General features: G+C 41.3%; 1 protein-coding gene across 3 annotated transcripts in view; it reads left to right on the plus strand.

Annotated features, from left to right (window-relative positions):
* The first annotated feature begins 4,001 nt into the window (after positions 1-4,001).
* RORB (RAR related orphan receptor B) overlaps positions 4,002-20,072 on the plus strand; it is a 198,536-nt gene continuing 182,465 nt past the window's right edge. Inside the window, exons 1-3 of one of the 3 annotated variants that reach the window (XM_039545776.1) lie at positions 4,002-4,208; positions 4,753-4,783; positions 18,107-18,226. In XM_039545776.1, coding sequence (XP_039401710.1) covers positions 18,220-18,226 — 7 coding nt within the window. In that variant the 5' untranslated portion in view covers positions 4,002-4,208; positions 4,753-4,783; positions 18,107-18,219. The remainder of the gene's footprint in view (positions 4,209-4,752; positions 4,784-18,106; positions 18,227-20,072) is intronic. The other 2 variants (XM_039545778.1, XM_039545777.1) reach the window with 2 other exon arrangements.

Here is a 20,072-nt window from a genome sequence, read left to right on the forward strand (position 1 = left end):
CATGTATGGAGATGGTACCTTGTTTTTGCTAAAAGGCAGAGGCTGTGTTGGACTCTTGAAATCTATACCTTTATTAACAAGCACTACACTCTAGCTTTTAGAGTTCTCTCTTATACAACAATGTGTACTTATTTAAAGGCATCCGTTCCTTTTAGCCCCCCCATATGCAAATTAGCATGCAGAGTTATGAGAAACTTTCTTCTGACAAATGCTAATTTATTCATTTTCTGCAGATTGTTGTAAGCAATGTGAATCACCTGTAATGTGAAACTGGCAAATGTATTGCATGCAATCTTACCTCTTTCTGTCCTTTTCTGCTTGTCTTTCGATTGTACACTATGGCTTTCTGTTCCAGCTAGTGGCAAATGATATTTTATCAACATTTTTCAAAACTCTATAATGTTAAAGCCATAGGGACCATACACAATCTTATAGGTATGCTACTAAATTATTCTTTAATTATGACTCCTTATATAGGGTCCTGGTCCTGCAGCTACTCCACATAAAGGAATACTGTTGACTTCAATGGGACTACATGACAGGGCTCTGTGTGTGTGGACTATAGATCATCTGGTTTTTCTGAATGTGTGGATACTGAATTAGAACTACTTCTAAATTATTAAGAGTTGGACATTGTGCTTAGAGCTGACTGGGTGGTGGAAGGGAATGGAGCTTGTACAATTTTTTTTGAAAATTTCCCCCATTTTTTTTAATTTAATTTGCTTCTGCACTCTTGTCCCAGGTTGAGAAATGGATTTTGCCTCCTTGCCCACTCACCTGGGTAGTCTGGTTACTACTATAGCTTTGTGTGAGTGAATTGAAAGTCACTCTGCCTTTTAAAAACTACAGCAATATGCAGTTCTAAGTGATCACTAAGCATTTCAACTTTTTGGACTCTTCCACTCTGAGGAAACACTTTTTTCTAGAACACTGAAGACATTTTTCTGAAAATCTTTAAGCGTCTGTCAAATAGTAATCATCTGCTCAATGTATTTGATAAACAAGCAAATCAAAATCATTTCCCCATTACTTTAGATGCTAAAAATATCCTGTTAATCTTGAATGCAAAGCTATCCTGCCAAATACTTCAAAAATAACTGATAAAAATTCTGAGTTGATTTGAAATGGAACAGTGACATTCATTGTGAAACTTTTTAAGCATAAGGAGAGGGCTAAAAAAGTTGGTTTGTAGTTATTTCAGAGAAAAGCATGAATGAATGTATCATGCATCATGGGATCCAAAACTGCGTTGTATTATGCACGTCTGGATAAATTCTGCCATCAGTTACACCAGCATAAATTTGAAGTAACTCCATTAAAGTCAGTGGAGTCCCTCCAACTTTCCACTGCTCTAAGTGAAAGCAGTATTTGGTCCATAATGGGCCTGATCCTCCATTGACTTTGTGTGGGCATTTACACCTGTCTATACTGGGTGAAGCTTTTTACATCCATTCTGAACTCACTTTCACAAGTGTAAAGGACTACACAAAGTAGAAAGGCAGTGGACAGTTAGGCCCAGAGCTCTTGGCCTTTGGCTCAGATCCTAGACTACAGTCAGCACAATTCAGGGGGAAGCTGGAGGGGCCATCCGAAGACAAAAGTCACTAGGCCAGACTCTGACACCTTAAGGCTACTTTAGTTCACCGTGGCTGCTAATATCCTCCAATGTGCTGTTCCAGTAGCTGTACATTGCCAGGGCATAGAAACATCCTAGCTACAGTCTGTGCTATGGGAACAAGAAGTGAGGTAGTGCAGGAGCCACTGTGTATGGCAGCTTGGGATACACTGCCTCAGAATTCTCCCACACGGGGGAAACTCTCTAACTGCTATTTAAGCCAGGTTTTAGGCCAACTTATGTAGCCAGAGTAGCACAAGGAAACATTAGCAGAGTGCAGGATCTAGCCCTCTCACTACTTTTACAGTGGTTTGTTAGGCTACCAGTTCTGTGAAAACAACATGATGTATTATGTCATTAAGCTCACAAAACTAAAGCCTGTTTTTCTTTAAACATAAAGAACACCTGTACACATCTTAAAATATGAAAATACCATAAAAGGTTTTGGGGGAGCTTGAAAAGTATCTACAGTAATGAACTGCTTGCCTGTTCTGAAACTGGAGGGAAAATGAAAGGTGGAAATGATCTTCACTGAAGAATATTTTCCACTGGGGACTCCACTGGCATTCAGTTGTCTCATTTAATTATCACTTTCCTGATCCAACCATTATTCATGAGCTGCTTCTTGTTCTTAAAGAGCTCTGAGCTGTGCTTGCCAATATTATGGCATATTATGAAGCACAGTTATGCAGCAAGGGGGTTGGGGTGATAATGCATTGGTCTACACTGCTGGCATGTTTTCTATTTGAACTCATCAGCTGCCAGAAGAATGCAGAGCTCTTTATTCAAAGCCAGAAAATCAAATGGGTTTTCAGCTTTGTGCACTATTTGGCTAGCATCACATTCTTTTGCATTATTTAGGTAGAATGTAGACCATTCAATTTGCATAGCACATAAGCAGTATGAATCATTTGCATGGGATTTACACTAGTTTCCATGTGATTGCATTCCCGTCTGTAACAATGGTGAAAGAAATGCACAGAAAGGAAAGTTCCTAACAGACATAAGCGGCACCCGCTGGAGTAGTTTTGAGATTAATATTGATTGGCATTGGTTTTATGCAGACATGAAGCTGAAGTATATTCATCTTTGTTTCTTCGTGCCCCCTTTGCCCAAATTAAGTGCATAGTTTTTTAGCGGAATTATCCAATGCAAATTTACTAGGTCTGGATCTCTCTCTCTCTCTCTCTCTCTCTGTCCAGGGTAATGATAGTCATTAATAGCTAAAGAAAAAAAATGTGTTCGCCTAAATATTCCTCTAACCATGTCACAGCTAATTTAAAGAAAAAATGTATAATTTCTATTCTAAACCATTGAATTTAGTTTATAATAGAAATAATCCTGAGGAAATTGGTCATTAATGAAGTTAACAACTGGTTTGTTAGAGTGTTATCTGCCCTTGGCTTCACCCCAGGCCATTAAGTCAAAAACCATCACTTGTTAATAATGACTGATTTTTTTTTTTAAAAAGTACTGCTTAAATAGTGAACTGGGGTTGATAAGCATTTAGATAAACTTAAGAACACATTTAAGGGTTTTTTTTGTTTTTGTCAGCAAATAACATTAACACTCTTTAGAACTTTTTATCAGTCATGAAAAGTATAAGCAGAATATAACAGTGGGTCTGATTCTCCTCTCACCTCAGTTCTACATAAATGCAATCTCATAGAGAAGCAAAGCTAGTCCCAATTTACACTGGCATGAGAGACAAATCAAACTAGTGTCTTTTATTCATTATAGATCAAATATTCTTCTCACTCCAAATTATCATGAAGAAGGGCTCGATGTAAGCTCAAAAGCTTGACTCTCTCACCTACAGAAATTGGTCCAATAAAAGATATTACCTCACCCATCTTGTCTCTTTAGTATTCTGGGACAACCATGGCTACAACAGCACTGCATCCAAATTATCCTGTAAGATTCCCAAAGTTCACTGAATTGAATGGAAAAAAAGAGATAATTTAACACAGAGGACCAAAATTAGACATTTGGAAACCAGGTGTAATTCCCTTAAATTTGGTGGAGTTGTCAAAAGAGTGACAAACAGGTCTGAATTTGGCCCTGAATAATACATTACCTGAATATGTATTATGTGCAAAAGCCTACAGAAGTCACTCAGATCTTTTAGTGACTTCACTGGGAGCAGGAGCAAGGCCTACACATGTGATGAGATGATTATGTTGTGGGTATGATCACTGCAGCATTGGTGCTGTCGCCCAATAGCTCTGGCAGAGCACTCACCAATGGTCTGTGAGCCTTGTAGCACCAATGACTGCCCTCTCACAGAGGCCCTGACTAGTGGAGCATACCTGTTCCCTGATTGGCCCAGGCATGCTATTAAGGGTCTAGGGAAAACACCTGCTGCCTATCTGTATACTAAGGTAGATCCCTGATGTGTTGCAAAGCCAGACCTTGCCTAGTTTCTGTTTTCTTGCCTTGGTCCTGCCCTGCACCAAGCCTTGTTCCAGGTAATTCAGTTCTGACCCTTGGCTCTGGCATCTGGCTTGTGACTCTGGTTCTGACCCTACCTTTCCTTTCCTTTCCTCGTGCCTGACTCCTGCTCTGACGGCGCATATGCTGATTCTTGACACAGGTTTGCCCTAATATGCTTTATCATAGCTCTATACTAGTATTATATATTTAGATATGGACTGAGGATCGTATGCCAGATTCTAATATCCATTTTAATTTGATGAAACTATTGCAGAATTACCTCTGTGTAACTGAGAGTAGGGCTTGGCCCAGCCCCCTTAGTCAAAGTTTATGTGCTTTTAGGAATCATAAGATGTATATCTCTGCCTGTGTACTACTGCACCTTTTATGTATCATGTACCAGGTGTATTTTCTTTACAGTTAGCACCAAAGAGGTTGATTATTTTGGGCTTGATCGTAACCCATGATCAGCGTGCGGTGGGTCACCTATCAACCCTCTTTTCTCCCTTTTAAAGAACAATTTGGGGGAAAGTCTACAGAGTGTCCTCTCCACATAACCCTTTGGTATTTCCAAGGGAGGGATGATCTTGGAAACCATGCACACTAAAACACAAGTTACATTGTCACAACATGTATTTATAAAACTACATATTGTGTAGAGATTTAAAATAAAACGTATTAAATAGCTATTGATCTTAAAACAGGGCATATACTGGAAACAAAGTCTATGCACAGGTGAGTGAGAGACTTCTGTTAGAAATGACATTCACTGGTAGGATCTTGGATTTCTGGTCACAACACTTGTGGTTATGTTTTTGATACTCTAGACCTGCATAATCTTTGTGATAATATTCATGTTTTACCAAACTTCTTTACTGTGTGACTGGTCCACAATGAGGATCCCATGTGCAGTTAATACCTTGATCGGGACACACCGGTGACTGACACATGGCAGGGATGGGGGTTGCTATATGCCCACTTCCCACTCTCCCTTACCAAGCATTTAACTGGATCCAGCAGGGTTACAGGACTTCCACAGTATAACCGATAATATTGGGTAAGAACATAAAAATGGCCACACTGGGTCAGACCAAAGGTCCATCTCACCCAGTACCCTGTCTTCTGACAGTGGCCAATGCTAGCTGCCCCAGAGGGAATAAACAGAACAGGTAATCATCAAGTGATCTATCCCCCCTGTCGCCCATTCCCAGCTTCTGGCAAACAGCCTCTGCCTATCTCTAGGATTTGATCCACCTCAAAATCCTTCCATCTCTAGCAAGATAGATAGCACCAAAAGGGGATCTTGGCCAGTGAAGACTTCCCCTATAGGCACAAGATCCACCAATGAAATAACAGGTCTCATTTACCTCTGGGAGCTGGCCCTTTTAGCCTTTATCAGCACTGGGCAGTTACTAAATGTTGCAACAAGCTAAACAGTATTATCTTTCCTAATATTAAACTTTCAAGTTATATTCCTTTCAACCCACCTGTGTCCCCAAGGCAAAGCCACCAGATCTTCCCCAGTTTGGCCCAATGGGAAAAAATTCCTTCCTGATCCCAAATTGATCAGACCCCCAGCTTACTCAAGAACACCACTTCTACACTACAATGAAGGGGAAGGAGAGTGCAACAGCAAAAAAGGCAAGAGACCTCTGAAAACCCCAGGAGAAATGTAAATAGGGATGTGGGTGGGGAAATGAAAGCCAATCACCCTGCTTGCTCCCTAAAGCCCACCAATGAGAGGTGGAGGAGGGGTCTGGGTCCTGATTCACCAACATGTGATCTCACCTCCTTCCTCCCAGGTGCTGTATCTCCTAGCTGCTGGTCCAATCAACAACCTCTCTGCAATGGCAAAAGAGAATCCTACCACAGCATAGAATTGCTTGTTCATTTTCAATTATAGGACAAGGGAAAAGAGAGTGTACACATAGTGTCATGTCTTCTAGAGACTGTGAGGAACAACTTGATACAGTTGTCAACTGAATAATGCATGATTATCCCTGCCACTCCCTAAAATGATCCAGTGTCTGAATCTATAAAAAATAATGTTGTGTCCCATTACACTGTATAGGATAACTTAAGAATAGTGGTCCTGGAGATATACACAGGTTGTGTAGCAATGTTTCTAGCTCCTTGGTGAAAATTACATTTCTCACTGGATACCAGTCTGTTTCAATCCCAGTGTTTTTGTATTTGTCCACCTTCCTACTTCTCCATGTTGCTATTTACTCCTTCCTAAATTGCTTCTTTAACTTAAAAGCATATGAATTACTTACATAATTAAAGTGCCACAAAACTATCGTTTTTAAACAATTCACTGTTCAATTTTGAAAATATGATTGAGTTGGCAATGTTTAAGTTGGTAAATTTTGGAAAAGATAATAGCTATATGAAGTTCATATTCAGTTTATTTTACTATGTTACAATCAGCTCTGTATATATTCCTTCTGTTTCTCCTGGCCTCTTTAAATCTGGGCTGTTATCACTGATTTCAGAGGATGTGGGGGTTGTTTGGTGATAGGGAGAGGTCTCTTTTTAAAAAAATAAAATAAAAAAAACGCTGTGCAGCAGAAAATGAAGGCTTTCCTGGTCTGCATCCCTGTTATTTCACCTTTGTTTTCCAATTGTTTTATGCTATTCTTCTATTTTGTGTACTGACGTAAATTACTTCCATCTTCTCATATAACTCCCCTGGACCTTATGGGTTTCATTTCTCTACAGGTTGGTAACCTCTGGTGCACACAAAGTTAACGAAGTTTGGACCTAATCTTTCTCCCATTGATATAATGGTAACACCACCTTAACTCCAGTGGGATCAGGCCCCTTACAATGACAACAAAATCGGAGGAGCAGACACTCACATCTTCGGATGAGTTACCTTCTATCACCGGCAGCCTCCTCTGGTTCTTTCACACAAAAGAGGCCCATAATGTTTTTGATGATACAGAGATTGGCCTTCCATGCGCAGTTCTTTTCCATTGTAAACAGTCAAGGCACCTTCTCTGGGAATGCCTCATTTCTCAACAGCATCTAAATGTTGGAGTATATATTATAGAAAAGTGGCCAGAGCCTGGGACTGGCCATGCTGTAGCCAGGGAAGCTCAGAGGTGGGGTGTGTGAGGGGGAGAATGGTGTCAGGGGACTGTAAGACACTTCTGTATTATCCAGATCTCAGGGTCACCTGGTGCCAGACCAATCCCTAGGACAAGCTAGAAACGCCTTATGGTTGCTCTGTCTTCCACTCAGCTCCCACTTGCCATTCTGAGACCCTGGAGGAGGTCACAGCTCCCTGGCCAGATTACTGATATGTCCCCTAAACCAGACTGCCCTTACACCATCCAAAGGTAATCACCATAGGAATGATCCCCCAAAAGCTGGCTAAAAAGGCCTGAAGATGCTGCTGGAGTAGCACAAAGCCACTTTAGCAGGGGCAAAAATACAGCCCCAAATTTTTGATTTAGATCAGCATTAATTAGTTTAAAATAAATCTTATGAGAACTTTCCCCTGTGGTATCCATCAAATATTTTTTTCAGGATGTTTGTCGATTCTTCCATCTTGAAGCACAGAAGCAGAAGGTTCATGGACATGCTCAGATTCCTATTTACTTTATTAAAATGATTTAAGATTTAAAATTAAAGTTATTAGCCTATTTACTTTTTGCAAAAGTTAATATTTATAAATTGTTTGCACCTTACATTTAGAGGTTAGCTATATGGAAATTGACAAGAATATTTTTTTCATTATCTCTAGCTGTGTTAATTCATGGTAGTCTTTGAACCCCTGAAATAAGATGTTTTCTGAATTGGGGCATAGTTGAGGCTGACTTTTAGCCACAACCCTGGTATTCAGATTCTGACTCTACTCCCATTAACATCAGTGGAACAATTAGGCCAACACTGAGCACTTTAAAAATCTTACCCTTAATATCTGGGCAGCTTGCAGCACACTGTCTGCAGATATATGGGCATGCTATTGTTGCACCTTTTTTTCCCTCTTGTATATCATTTTATGGTAAATTACATAACATTTTTAAAAATATGCTAAAGAATGTTTAGGTTGCAAGGTTCTGTATTTAGAAGTTAGGAAATGCCAAAGCTGAAATTGCCTATATTCAACCTTAACTCCAGCTCCCTGAGGATATGCATTATGATACAGTCCTTAACTAAATGTGCACAGGTTGAACATTATTTTTTATTTCATTTTGCTTTCTGAAGGATACAAAAAATACATTCTGTAGAATGCTATCCTGCATAAGAGGTGCATTCAATAAGGCAAATGCACCTTCTAGGATCAGATGGCTGTGGCAGAGTTCTATAAATACCTTGAAGCCTGAAGGAAAAAGTTAGAAAAAGTTATGAACAACTAAAAAGCCCATTTAGAATAGAAACCCTTGGGCAACCTTAACTATAGCTGTTGCTATGAGCTACAGCTATAATTATGATATGTTGAAATAGATGCAGTATACACTAGGGATGAGTCCAAAACACCCAGATCTGAATATCTCAAAGGGTACTAGAGAGGGGAAACATTAGAATTTGAACACAGTCCACATCCAAATTTTGCAGCAAAACTGCTTCTATACATTTTTCAACTAAATCCCCAGGTCCAAATTCCAGGGGCATTTTGTAATGTACAAAATCTGATCCTAAGCTTGCAGCTCAAGCATATCTCCATTTTGCACGTTCTTGCATTTTGCATTTACTTACTTACTATAAAATGTCAATTTATCAATCTAAAACAAAGCTGAACACCTGTCAGTTTGACATATCCTTTACTCTGGAAGTTCCAGTCATCCTCTACAACAGTCTTTTCCACATTCTGCTGGTTCACATCTCTTCTGCTTCTAACACCCTCTTTTTTAAATTGTAACTTATGTTGAAATGTATAAAAATATTTCTTTCCCTTCCCTCCCCCCACCCCCAACTTGCTTCTTCAGGATAGTAGTTTCTAAGAAATAAGTGTTTATGGGTCCTATCCCAGAGAAAATTACTCCTGGAAGTTAATCCAGGAAAGGATTGATGACGGACCATGTTTTCTGAAAAACTACCCAATGCATCAAACTAAATTAAAAATGATAAACTGGGGAAAACACATGTATTAGGTTAGAAGTAGTTTAGCTACTTGACCTGGTTGGAATTCTTCCCCCTTCCCCATAAAGTTTTGACTTTTTGTCAAAAAAATTAAAACCCAACAATTTTCAAACTGAAAAAAAAAATCAGAAAATTCAGTTTTCAGAAAAATATTAAGTTTTTAGGTTTTCTGTTTTCCAAAGAAAATTAAATATTTCCATAAAAAATCATTAGTTAAAAACCCAATCCACCCCCAACCCCTACAAATGAAATTTTTTGACCAGGTGTAACAGCTACTCCCATGGTTTACCCCCAAAGAATCATGTTGTTCCCACTGTACAATGCTGACTCCCTCAGTATCTGACATCCTGGACTGCAAATTCAGAACAGGCTGGTTTGAAGCAGAGGGACATTGCTCTTTGTCCATTTTCTACTTCTAACTGGTGTATTCTATTTATCCTACCTGCTTCTTCCAACTATCATCTTCCTGTTTCCTTTACTATACCCCATACTTTTTCTTTACCTCACAAAGGCACAGGAATCCTCTGCTCTTCCAAGAAAGGAGCTTAATAGATTCCAAGGCCAGAAGGGACCATTGTGATGATATAAACTGACCTCCTTGATCTGAAAATTGTCAGTAATGGAGAATCCACCACAATCCTCGGTAATTGTCCTCATTGTGAAAACTGTATGCCTGTTTCCAGTGTGAATTTGTCTAGCTTCTGCTTCCAGAAATTGGATCTTCTCTGCTAGAATGAAGAACCCGTTATTAAATATTTGCTCCCCATATAGATACGTAACCAAGGCTCTCCTTAACCTTCTCTCTGTAAAGCTACATAGATTGGCCTCCTTGAAGTTGTCACTATAAGGCATGCTTTCTAATCATGTAGTCATTCCTGTGGCTCTCCAGTTTATCAATAATCTTCTTGAACTGGACATAGTATTCCAACAGCAGTTGCACCAGTACCAAATACAGAGATAAAATAACCTCTCCTACTCCTACTCAATATTCCCCTGTTTATGCATCCTAGCATTAGCTCTTTTGGCCACAGCGTCACATTGGGAGCTCATATTCAGCTGATTATCCACCACAACTCTCACATCTTTCTTAGTCACTGCTTCCCAGGATAGAGTCCCCCATAATGTAAGTTGTGGCCTACATTCTTTGTTCCTAGATGTATATATCTACATTTAGACATATTAAAATGCATATTGTTTGCTTGCACCTACTTTACCAAGCAATCCAGATCACTCTGAATAAATGACCTGTCATCTTCATTATTTACCACTCCCCCATTTTTTGTGTCATCTGCAAACTTTATCAGTGATTTCCCCCCCGCCCCCACAGATAAAAATGTTAAACAATGTACAGCCAAGAACTGGTCCCTGCGGGACCCTACTGGAAACACACCTATTTGATGATGATTCCCTGTTTAAAATTACATTTGAGACCTATCAGTTAGCTAGGTTCTAATCCATTTAATGTGTGCCATGTTAATTTTACATCATTCTAGTGTATTTAATCAAAATATCATGCAGTACCAGGTCAAATGCCTTACAGTAGTCTAAGTATATTGCATCAATGTTATTACCTTTATCAGTAAAACTTGTAATCTTATCTAAAAAGATATTAAGTTAGTTTGACAGGATCTATTTTCCATAAACCCATGCAGACTTGCATTAATTACATTACTCTCCTTTAAGTCTTCATTAATTGAGTCCTGTATCAGCCATCATTTTCTTGCCCAAGATCAATGTGAGGCTGACAGGCCTATAATTACCCGGGTTATCCAGTTTATCTTTTAAATAATGGGCATAACATTAGCTTTCTTCCAGTGCTCCAATGTGTATTGAAAAATCAACATTAATTGTCCAACAAGCTCTTCAGCCAGCTCATCTAAAACTCTTGGCTGAAAGTTAACAGGTTGCAAATGTCTAAACTTCAGTAGTTTCTGTTTAATATCCTCCAGATACTAATGAAATGGAAAGAGTATATCATCTATTTTTTTCTCAAATGCAGAACAGAAATATTTATTGAATACTCTCTTTTCTGCATTATCACTGATATGTCTACCATTTCCAATGGTCCAGGCCATTGTCAACATTCTTTTTTATATATATAAACAAAACAAAACAAAAAACTTCTTATTGTCCCTAACTCTGCTGGCCCTAGATTTCTTTTTGTATCCCTCTGCTTCTAAACAATTTCCTACAATTCCTAATTTATATTCCTTACTATCAATTTCCCCTTTCATCTATTTGTTACATAACTTTTAACTTTTTTACAGCTGCCTTTACTTTCCCTCTAATCCAGGTAGATTTTTTTTTAAACCAGCACAGCCTTCTTTGTAAATTGTGGGATTATGGCTTTGGGGGCAGTAGTAAGGTGTTATTTAATGATTCCCAATTATCATTCATATTTTTCTAATTAAATTCTTCCTCCTACTTGATTTGGGTCTTCACTGTTGTCAGCTTTGGGAAACTTGCCCTATTAAAATACCAAGTATATATATTTTACTGGTCTAGACTTTATTCTGTTTGCACATTGTAAATGTGATCAAGTCATGATACCTTGTACCTAAACTATCACTAATTTTTAGTTCTGCAATTTAGTTGCTCTTTATCTCTTAGGACAAGGACTAAAAAAGAATTATCCTATGTTGGCTGCAACATTGTGAATTAGGAAATGATCATCTATAAAGTTCAGAATTTCCAAGGATGTTTTTAGCACTGGCAGTATGAGACTCCAGCATATGTCCTTCATATTGAAGTCTTCCATGATCATGCAGTTTTTCCCCCTACACATTACAGATAGATGCATAAGAAGCCGGTCATCCTGTTCCCTCGTGTGATTTGGTAGTCTGTAGCACTCATCAACTAATACCCAATCTTCTGCTTGATCTATTAGGACACTGATCCATAAACATTAGAGATTATTTTCTTCAGAGTTATCAGTGACTCCAAAATAGGTAATGCCAGTCTGTAGACCGTAAATATGCCAGGAGTACATCTTTCAGTCAACCACTTAGCAACTTCTTTCTTCAGGCAAGGATTCTTTTACTGGACTCCTCTTCATTTTCCAAGCCTTCAGATGTTCTAGCTTCTTCAGTAGGAGCACCAGATGACTTGGGCACTGGTACTTGCATTGGTTTTATATGCCTTCCAGACTACTAGTTCTGCTCCATACTCTATTGTATTTTATTTCCATGGTGAATGCTGGTCTGACCAATAATTACCTTGAATCCAGCCTCTTCAGCTACTAGTCATCATAAGTAAACAAAGAAAGGAGAAAATAAAATCACCATGTTAAAGTGTTTTCCCACTTGATACCTGCTTTTGTTCAAAGATATATTGAACGGACACTGCTATACAGAGGCCCACATACTGCAGTGACTGACACCTTATGAATGCATAAAACAGATCATAATATAATCTTTTCAGGGGAAAAATGCCTTGAAAGCTGCCTAGCATTTCACATTTTTTGTAAACTATTTGCTTGAAGAAAAAAATGCAATTTTTAAACCTATTTCTTTCTTAATTATGAAAGATTTTGACAGTGGGATTGGAGGATTAAATCAACCATCTGTTCTTAAATGAAGTGAAGTGTTGAAAAGAGTTGAGACCCACGCAGTGTAGCTAGAGATCACTTTTCATTCCACCCCAAAAAACTGAAGAAATCAGGTCTTTCTCTCTCTCTCTTTTAAAGAAAAACTCTGGTTATCTTGTCATGCATAATATATTACATCCATAGTTTCAAAAAACTAAAGTAATATAATTAAAAGTTTTCAATTACTGGATTTTTTTTCTAATTGAATAACAAATTGTTGATACTTTTTAAATTGTTTCAATATATTAAAGATAGAGTTCCCAAATAAACTAATACATTACTGAAAGTCTGACATGTAACAAATGTTACACAGGCTATGTTGAAGTTCAAATAAACATAATGTGTTCCCTGTATATGCTTTGCTATCATTTTTAAGACAGCAGATAATTAAGAAATGAGGAAGAATTGTATAATTCAGTGAGTGAATTACAACTAAGGAATCTGTGGGAGAAGTTCAGGTTCTTTAACCTCTTGACAATTCCCATTTAAACAGCTTTAAGATGCAAAATTGGAAGGAAAAAAAAGTCTCAAGTACCCCATGATTTATAAAGGGCATGGAATGTCTTGCATTCAAGTCATATCTGCTTGAGGCAGATGAGACTCAGAAATTATATTTCCCCAATCTTGCTGCTAGTGATGCAAGAAACAAATGTAGGGCTAGGGGATGAATCCTGCTCCCTGTGAATCCAACAGAAACTTGCCATTCATTTCTATGGAAGCAGTATTCGGCCTGTAGGTGCAATTTGTTTGACTATTTTCTATTCAATAATTCTTAATGAAGTAACTGAATTAGGCATAACTTGGTGCATCTTTAATGTGGTTATGATGAATATATTTTATATGATTAAAAATGATAAAACTGTGTGGCCTTAAATATTGTCTTAAAAGATTTGTCAGCTACAGAGCCTTGGGAAAGGCACTTATGTGAGTGACTGTTCTAAAAGGCATTTTCTTTGTTCAATCTGCAATCCAAATATATTAATAATGTAGTATTGTTTTTCTTAACTTATTTTTAAAACATGCTCATTAAAAGTTCTTGAGTAAAGTAAAGCTACTATATTATATTATGTATGCACATGTGTTCATGGCCAAATTTTGATCTGTTTTAAATTTTTAAACATTTCAAATCTGTAAACTGAGTGAATTCCATTCACTTTGGTTATGAAATAATCCCTTCTTACAAAGGCTGAAAGATGGTCTTGTGGTTAAATGATGGGATTGGGACTCAAGTCTCTGTTCAATTCTTGGCTTTGTTACAAACTTAATGTGTGACCTCGGACAAGTCATATGCCTCTTTCTTGTGCCTCTATTCCCCATTTAGAATAAGGGAATAATACTTTCCTACATTAAGAGGTTGTGGTAAGGAGAAATTCTTGTCTGTGAGGTGCTCACTGAAGTCCATATGTATGTATAGTAAGATGCAAATATATCTGATTGTCTGGAGCAGCTTCACAACAAGTAGCCCAATAATATTTAAGACCTTCCTCATAAGTTTGGAGCACATGGTAAAACCGACCACCTCAAGTTCCTCAACTCAAACTCTGGGAGATAGAGATCAGTTTTGCACCATCTCCTGGAGTGTAACAGAAGTGAATTATATTAGATCAAGCTGAAGAAGTAAGCTCCATATGGGAGACTCCCTCCCAGAGAATGCCCTGCTATCAACTCTGCTCACTTTTAAATTAGGAGACTAATATAGAATCCCTCCTATGATCATAATTGCCATGGAATTGCACAAGCACTATAGTGCCCCTGGTTCTCAGTGCCCAAACCCTTTAGGGCTTTGTAGATAAAAACAAGAGCTGATTGGAAAATGTCATTTTGATAAAAAGGAAAGAAGGCTTTTCTTTTTTTTTCAGTTTTCCAAAAATATCTTATATTCAAACTATAAAAAAGTCCAGTAGCCAGAGCAGTTGTTTAATACATTTTTCTATGCTTAGCAAATAGGCTGCTTCAATATTTACTGATTTATGTTCCTGAATGAAGGGAAAGTGTAGTCTAACTACATCACTTTATAATCATCTAATGTCAGTCACAAAAGCATGGACGATAGCAAGGTTCAGAACCTGAAAACAAGAGTCACAACCTTCTTGCCAAATGTATTAAAAAAACATATTCTCAGTAACTGCTGCTTCCTGGACAGTCAGAATAATTCTACCTCCTGCGTGATAAAATTGAACAACACATGTTGGATATGTTGGGTGTGCTCCCTCAAGCAAGGGCTGCATATAATCTCTACCCACTCTTCCAACTGCTTTCTTCAACCTACAAGCATTACCCCGGTGCCCTCTGTGTTGAGCCTTCATTCAAGTTCAATCTCATTCAGATATCAGGTAAATCACTCAACTGTATTAGAAAGATGGAGATATAGCACATACTGTAAGTGCTATAACTCATGCTTTCTCTCTAACCCTCCTAATAGACTCATATACATGTTTAAGAGAAGGGTTGAAACTAGAACATGGTGGAATTCCACATAAGAGACTCCTTGGGTAGGCACAGATCCAGCAATACATTCTAAAATCTCCACTAAATAGGAGTCAACACTCCCCAAACCTGCTAACAAGTTTATGGTTAACTATTCGTACATGTGTAGTCCCACTGAAATCAACAGAATTACCTGTGCTAGTAAAGTTAACGGGCGGCTCTAGACATTTTGCCGCCCCAAGCACGGCGGCATGCCATGGGGGGGCGCTATGCTGGCCGCCAGGAGGGCGGCAGGCAGCTCCGGTGGACCTCCCACAGGCGTGCCTGCGGAGGGTCCGCTGGACCCGCGGCTTTGGTGGACCTTCCGCAGGCACGCCTGCGGGAGGTACACCAGAGCCGACTGCCGCCCTCCCTGTGGCCGGCATAGCACCTCCCATGGCATGCCGCCCCAAGCACGCACTTGGTGTGCTGGGGCCTGGAGCCACCCCTGAAAGTTAAGCATTTCATAGGATTGGGACCCAAGACATCACCATAAATCCCTGCTGAGAATTGCAGATGCATCACTGAAAGCTCATGGTGAACAGGGCCGCCCAGAGGATTCAGGGGGCCTGGGGCAAAGCAATTTCGGGGGCCCCTTCCATAAAAAAAAGTTTCAATACTATAGAATACTATATTCTCATGGGGGCCCCTGCGGGGCCCGGGGCAAATTGCCCCACTTGCCACCCCCTCCCCCGGCAGCCCTGATGGTGAATAGTACCAAAGGCCATTGATAAACCTAAGGAAATTAGCATAGACAGGTGATCTTCTTTCTTCAGTTGATCTCCATCTTCAGCTAACACACAAGTGTGGCTTATTTATAATACACTGACTTGAAACAAGACTCAATGTGGTCTAAGAAATCTGGTCTTTAGATAGTGGTAAGGAAGCCTCACCATAGCCTTCTGAGACAACATTCCCAAAACCAACAGGTTCATAATTCATGTGTGCATATTTTAAGTGATTCCTTAAAGAAAGCTGTCACCTTGTCCTCCAGACAGAAAACTGTACCACTTTTCACCAAGTGTGGAAATGCCACTTACCACTTGGTCTACATTGACTTTAAGGCCAGCAGAGGTCACTGATCATCTAGTCTGCCCTCTTGCATAATTCAGGGCATAGCATTTCACCTGGTAATTTCTGCCATAAAGGAAGAATTTATTCTTCCCTAACAGGTAAGTGACTGCATCAAGCCTAATCAAGTGTGTAGTTTAAACTAGAGCATAACTCTTAGGAAAATGTCCAATCTTGACTTAAAGTAAAACTGATAATGAATTTGTCAACTGCCTGTGGGGGCTGTATACAAAACTTGCATACAGCCATCCCTTAGGGAGTGAACATCCTGTCAGTATAAATACTGGCTTTCCACATTGAGGGACTTATTCCTGTGAACTGGCCAGCTCCCTGAACTCCCCTTTAAATTAGTGTGATTGAGGCTCAGATCTTCACATCAGAGAGGCCACGGTTTGTCTAAGGACGTTACAAAAGTTACATGGGCCAAAATCCTGCAGTCATTTGTTTCTCAGGTAACGCTTCAGTTGAAGTCAGAATGGATGCAGGATCTGGCTGTATCAGAATATATTTATTATATATACACTTATTGCTGCACAACTGCCAACTATTCCTATCCTGATAAAACAAACTTTTTTTGACACTCACATTCCCTCACCTGAGAGAACCTCTGACCCCAAAACTTTTGTAATGTTTTCAGAAGAGAGAAATCAAGAACTATAGTCTCATTCCCAAATAAAATACATATCTGAGGAGGGTTCCTTTGCCTGCCTCCCTTACCATCATACCCCTTCAGAAAAAAACAAACAAACAAACAAACAACACATGCTGGGCTTCACATTTCCCTGTCTTGTTACCTCTCCTCAAACTCCAATGCACTGCAGGCAGCTTACTTTGTGCCATCATTTTTTTGTGAGACTGAAACCAGAATGATAAAAAAAGCAGCTGGCATCAAAACAGAGAAAATCTCCCACGAGTAGTAAAAGTTGGGGAAACTGTTAACAGAGAATATTTCCAGAGTGATTTTCATTGCTTCTTCAATCTGGCAGTTGGGGGGATATTTACAAACATGAACAGCCCATTCCTTCTGGGCCAGGGTGCACTGCTGGATTGAGGAGGGACAGGGAGACTATCTGGTGATGATTAAAAACAACACACAGTTATATTTGATACATTAGTAAACGTGGGAGTGAATAACCCAGGGCAGAAAGGAGCTGTGCTTCTGTGACAGCCACCCAGGGAACAGCAAACTGGCCCTGGTGCTCTTTTTTTTTTTTTTTTTGGTGCATGTGTTTTCCTCTTCCCGCCGCCCCGCTCTCTGTGCGCCCCTCTGTCTGTCTCTCTCCGGATGGGTCTCCCCCTCAGTGGTCCCAGCCAGGCTCCCAACTCGGGAGGCTTTTGATTGGCGGCGGCGCTGACAGCAGGAGGAGCTTCGGGTAGCCGGTGCAGCCAGCTCTCTGCTATAAGCCTCTTTGCAGCTTTCTCTCTCAATCTCTCTCTGCGCGTCCCTGTAACCGAGCAGTGAAAATTCACATTGGGGATCTGCTAACAGGCACAGATGTCATGTGAAAACGCACATGCTCTGCCATTCACACAGCCCTCCTTTCTTTCTTTCTTTTTTCCCCCTGTTCCCTTTTTAAAAAAAAATAGAAACTCCTTTCGCCCCCCTCCCCCCAGTAACTAACAAACCAACAACCACCATCGCTCCTGCTCCTCCTCAGTCCAAGTAATCACAAAAGAAATCTTTTGGAGCTGCTGGTGGTATTTCCGAGCAAATACGGGGAGGGGAGGCGGAAAAAGAAACACGCACAATTCAAACAAGCCAGACAGACATTCCTTTTACATCTACATACACATTATACTTTGAAAAAATAAGAATAACAACCTTGGAGGAATGATTTTCCCAGCAGAGCAAATCTACTCCGGCTGCAGCCTTCCTTCTTGCTGAGAGGGGATTTTTGTGATACAAGGTCCAAGCTGTTAGCTTCATGACTGCGCTGAGCAGGGAATCGCCAACACCATGCGAGGTAAGGGAAGAATTAGGGGGAATAAGGAGGTGCGTGGGGGTATATTATTGGGGGAGGTGATTTCACAGAGCCAAGGTTTTTCTTATGTTCCTTTTTTGTGAGAGTGGGGAAGTTTGCTGCTTACGTTGCATAAAGTTTTTTCGGTGATGTCTAATGTATTGTTTGTGCTATTGATTTTTTCTTTATTTATTTATTATGGCGGTGGCTCGATTTATTTAGGTTTGTACGGGGGAACTAAAACAAGCCCAAAGTAAACAAACAATTTCGAAATGTTGGTACAGTTCACTCGGGTATCTGTTGCAAGTACTTCTATCTGATGATTAGCAGGGGTGTAATTAAAAGAGGGAATGCAAGAGCCCTTCAGTATACGGGAGGTTTCAACTGGGAGTTAGGACTCAGAAGAGTTAAGTCTCCTTAGCATGTCCCAGCTTCCATTAATAGGAAGAGATGAGGAAACAGTCCCCTGAGAGCTGGTCGGAAATGTTTAGAGATGTCTTATTTTGGTGTGCGTTGGGCAATCGTGTAGGTTCCCTCGCAGGGAGCGCGCAGGTGGGTTGCGTTTGGGATTGGAGTTTGGGTTTGCTTTTATTTTGGGAAGGGGGGGAAAGCATTTGGACGCTTTCTTCCCTGGTATGTTGATGTGCCGCGAAGGGGAAAGGACACCGGCTGGGCGGAAGGGGGTAGTGGCTGCTAAACTTCTGGTGGGAACTTCCAGGCTCGCTTTGTTTTATTACACTCCCCCGCGCCAGCTCTGCTCGGTGTCAGCTGCCGTCACTTTGGGTCGACTGATTAAGAGAGGGTCTGGGGAGGGGGGTGCAGGTCACCGGCTCCCTGAGAGTGGTTGAGGGGCTGGGCTGGCTGGAAGCACCTGCTTGGCTGCAGAGATGGGCTCTCTCCGTTGGTTTCAGCTCGCCAGTGCTAGGAGCCAAGCAGCCCCTTTCCTGTGTCTCCCTCCTTCCCCTGGACTTTCAGCTGACTCATTCTTCCCGGGGAGAGTAGCTCCTTGCATTTTAATGGAGTCTTTGGCCTGTCTCACAGCAAAGATTCCCCCACTTCCCTCCCCTCTCTCAGCCCTTCACAAACAGCCAGAGACTGTAGTAATGACACTCCTCCTACCCCACCCAAACACCCCCTCAAGCCCTCCTCAGCATCCTCCAGCCCGCAGGTTACTGAGAGGAGTGAGGACCCGACCATTTACAGGGGTGGGGGAAGACGGGGCGTCCCTGGTGCGCAGGAAGCCGCGTCCCCCGAGCCTCCCAGCCAGGCTGGGGGTGGCCCTGAAATCCCAGCCTGCTGTGCTCGATAGGAGGCGCTGTGGCTGCCTCTGCCCCACGTGCTCGCTGGGCCGGAGAAGATGCTCTGTGCTGTCCCGGCGGGGGTGGCGGTCGGTGCTTGCAGCCCCCGTGATCCCGGGAGTCCCGCTGCCCGCCCCCGGCGCTGCCACAAAGCGAGCTGGGGGCTGCTGCTCGGAAGGGCAGCCTGCCAGGGGCGAGTGGAAGCGGCGGGGGCTGGGGGCAAGGTGACTGGCAGCGGGTTTGGTGCAGGACTGGGTGCTGGCAGTGGGTGGGGGGTGCCGCTGCCTGCTGTGCTCTGCTCTGCTCTGGGAGGCAGGGGGACTCCAGGGAGCAGCTGCTCTCTCTGCGCGGGCTGGCGGTGGGTCGGGCAGAGCAGGCGGGGAGGGGACGCGTGGGCCTGGCGACGTGCTGTGCGCTCTGATTGGTGTGGCGGGCAGGAGAAGCCAGGGGCGTGTGTGTGTGTGTTTCCCTGTCGGCATCTGGGTTTGTCATGTGCTCCACTGACCCACTTCTCCCCGGCCCGGAAGCCAAGTACAGGGACCGGGGCAGGA

This window comes from Mauremys reevesii, linkage group 6, assembly GCF_016161935.1.
Source record: "Mauremys reevesii isolate NIE-2019 linkage group 6, ASM1616193v1, whole genome shotgun sequence".
In the NCBI taxonomy this organism is placed as follows: domain Eukaryota; kingdom Metazoa; phylum Chordata; order Testudines; family Geoemydidae; genus Mauremys; species Mauremys reevesii.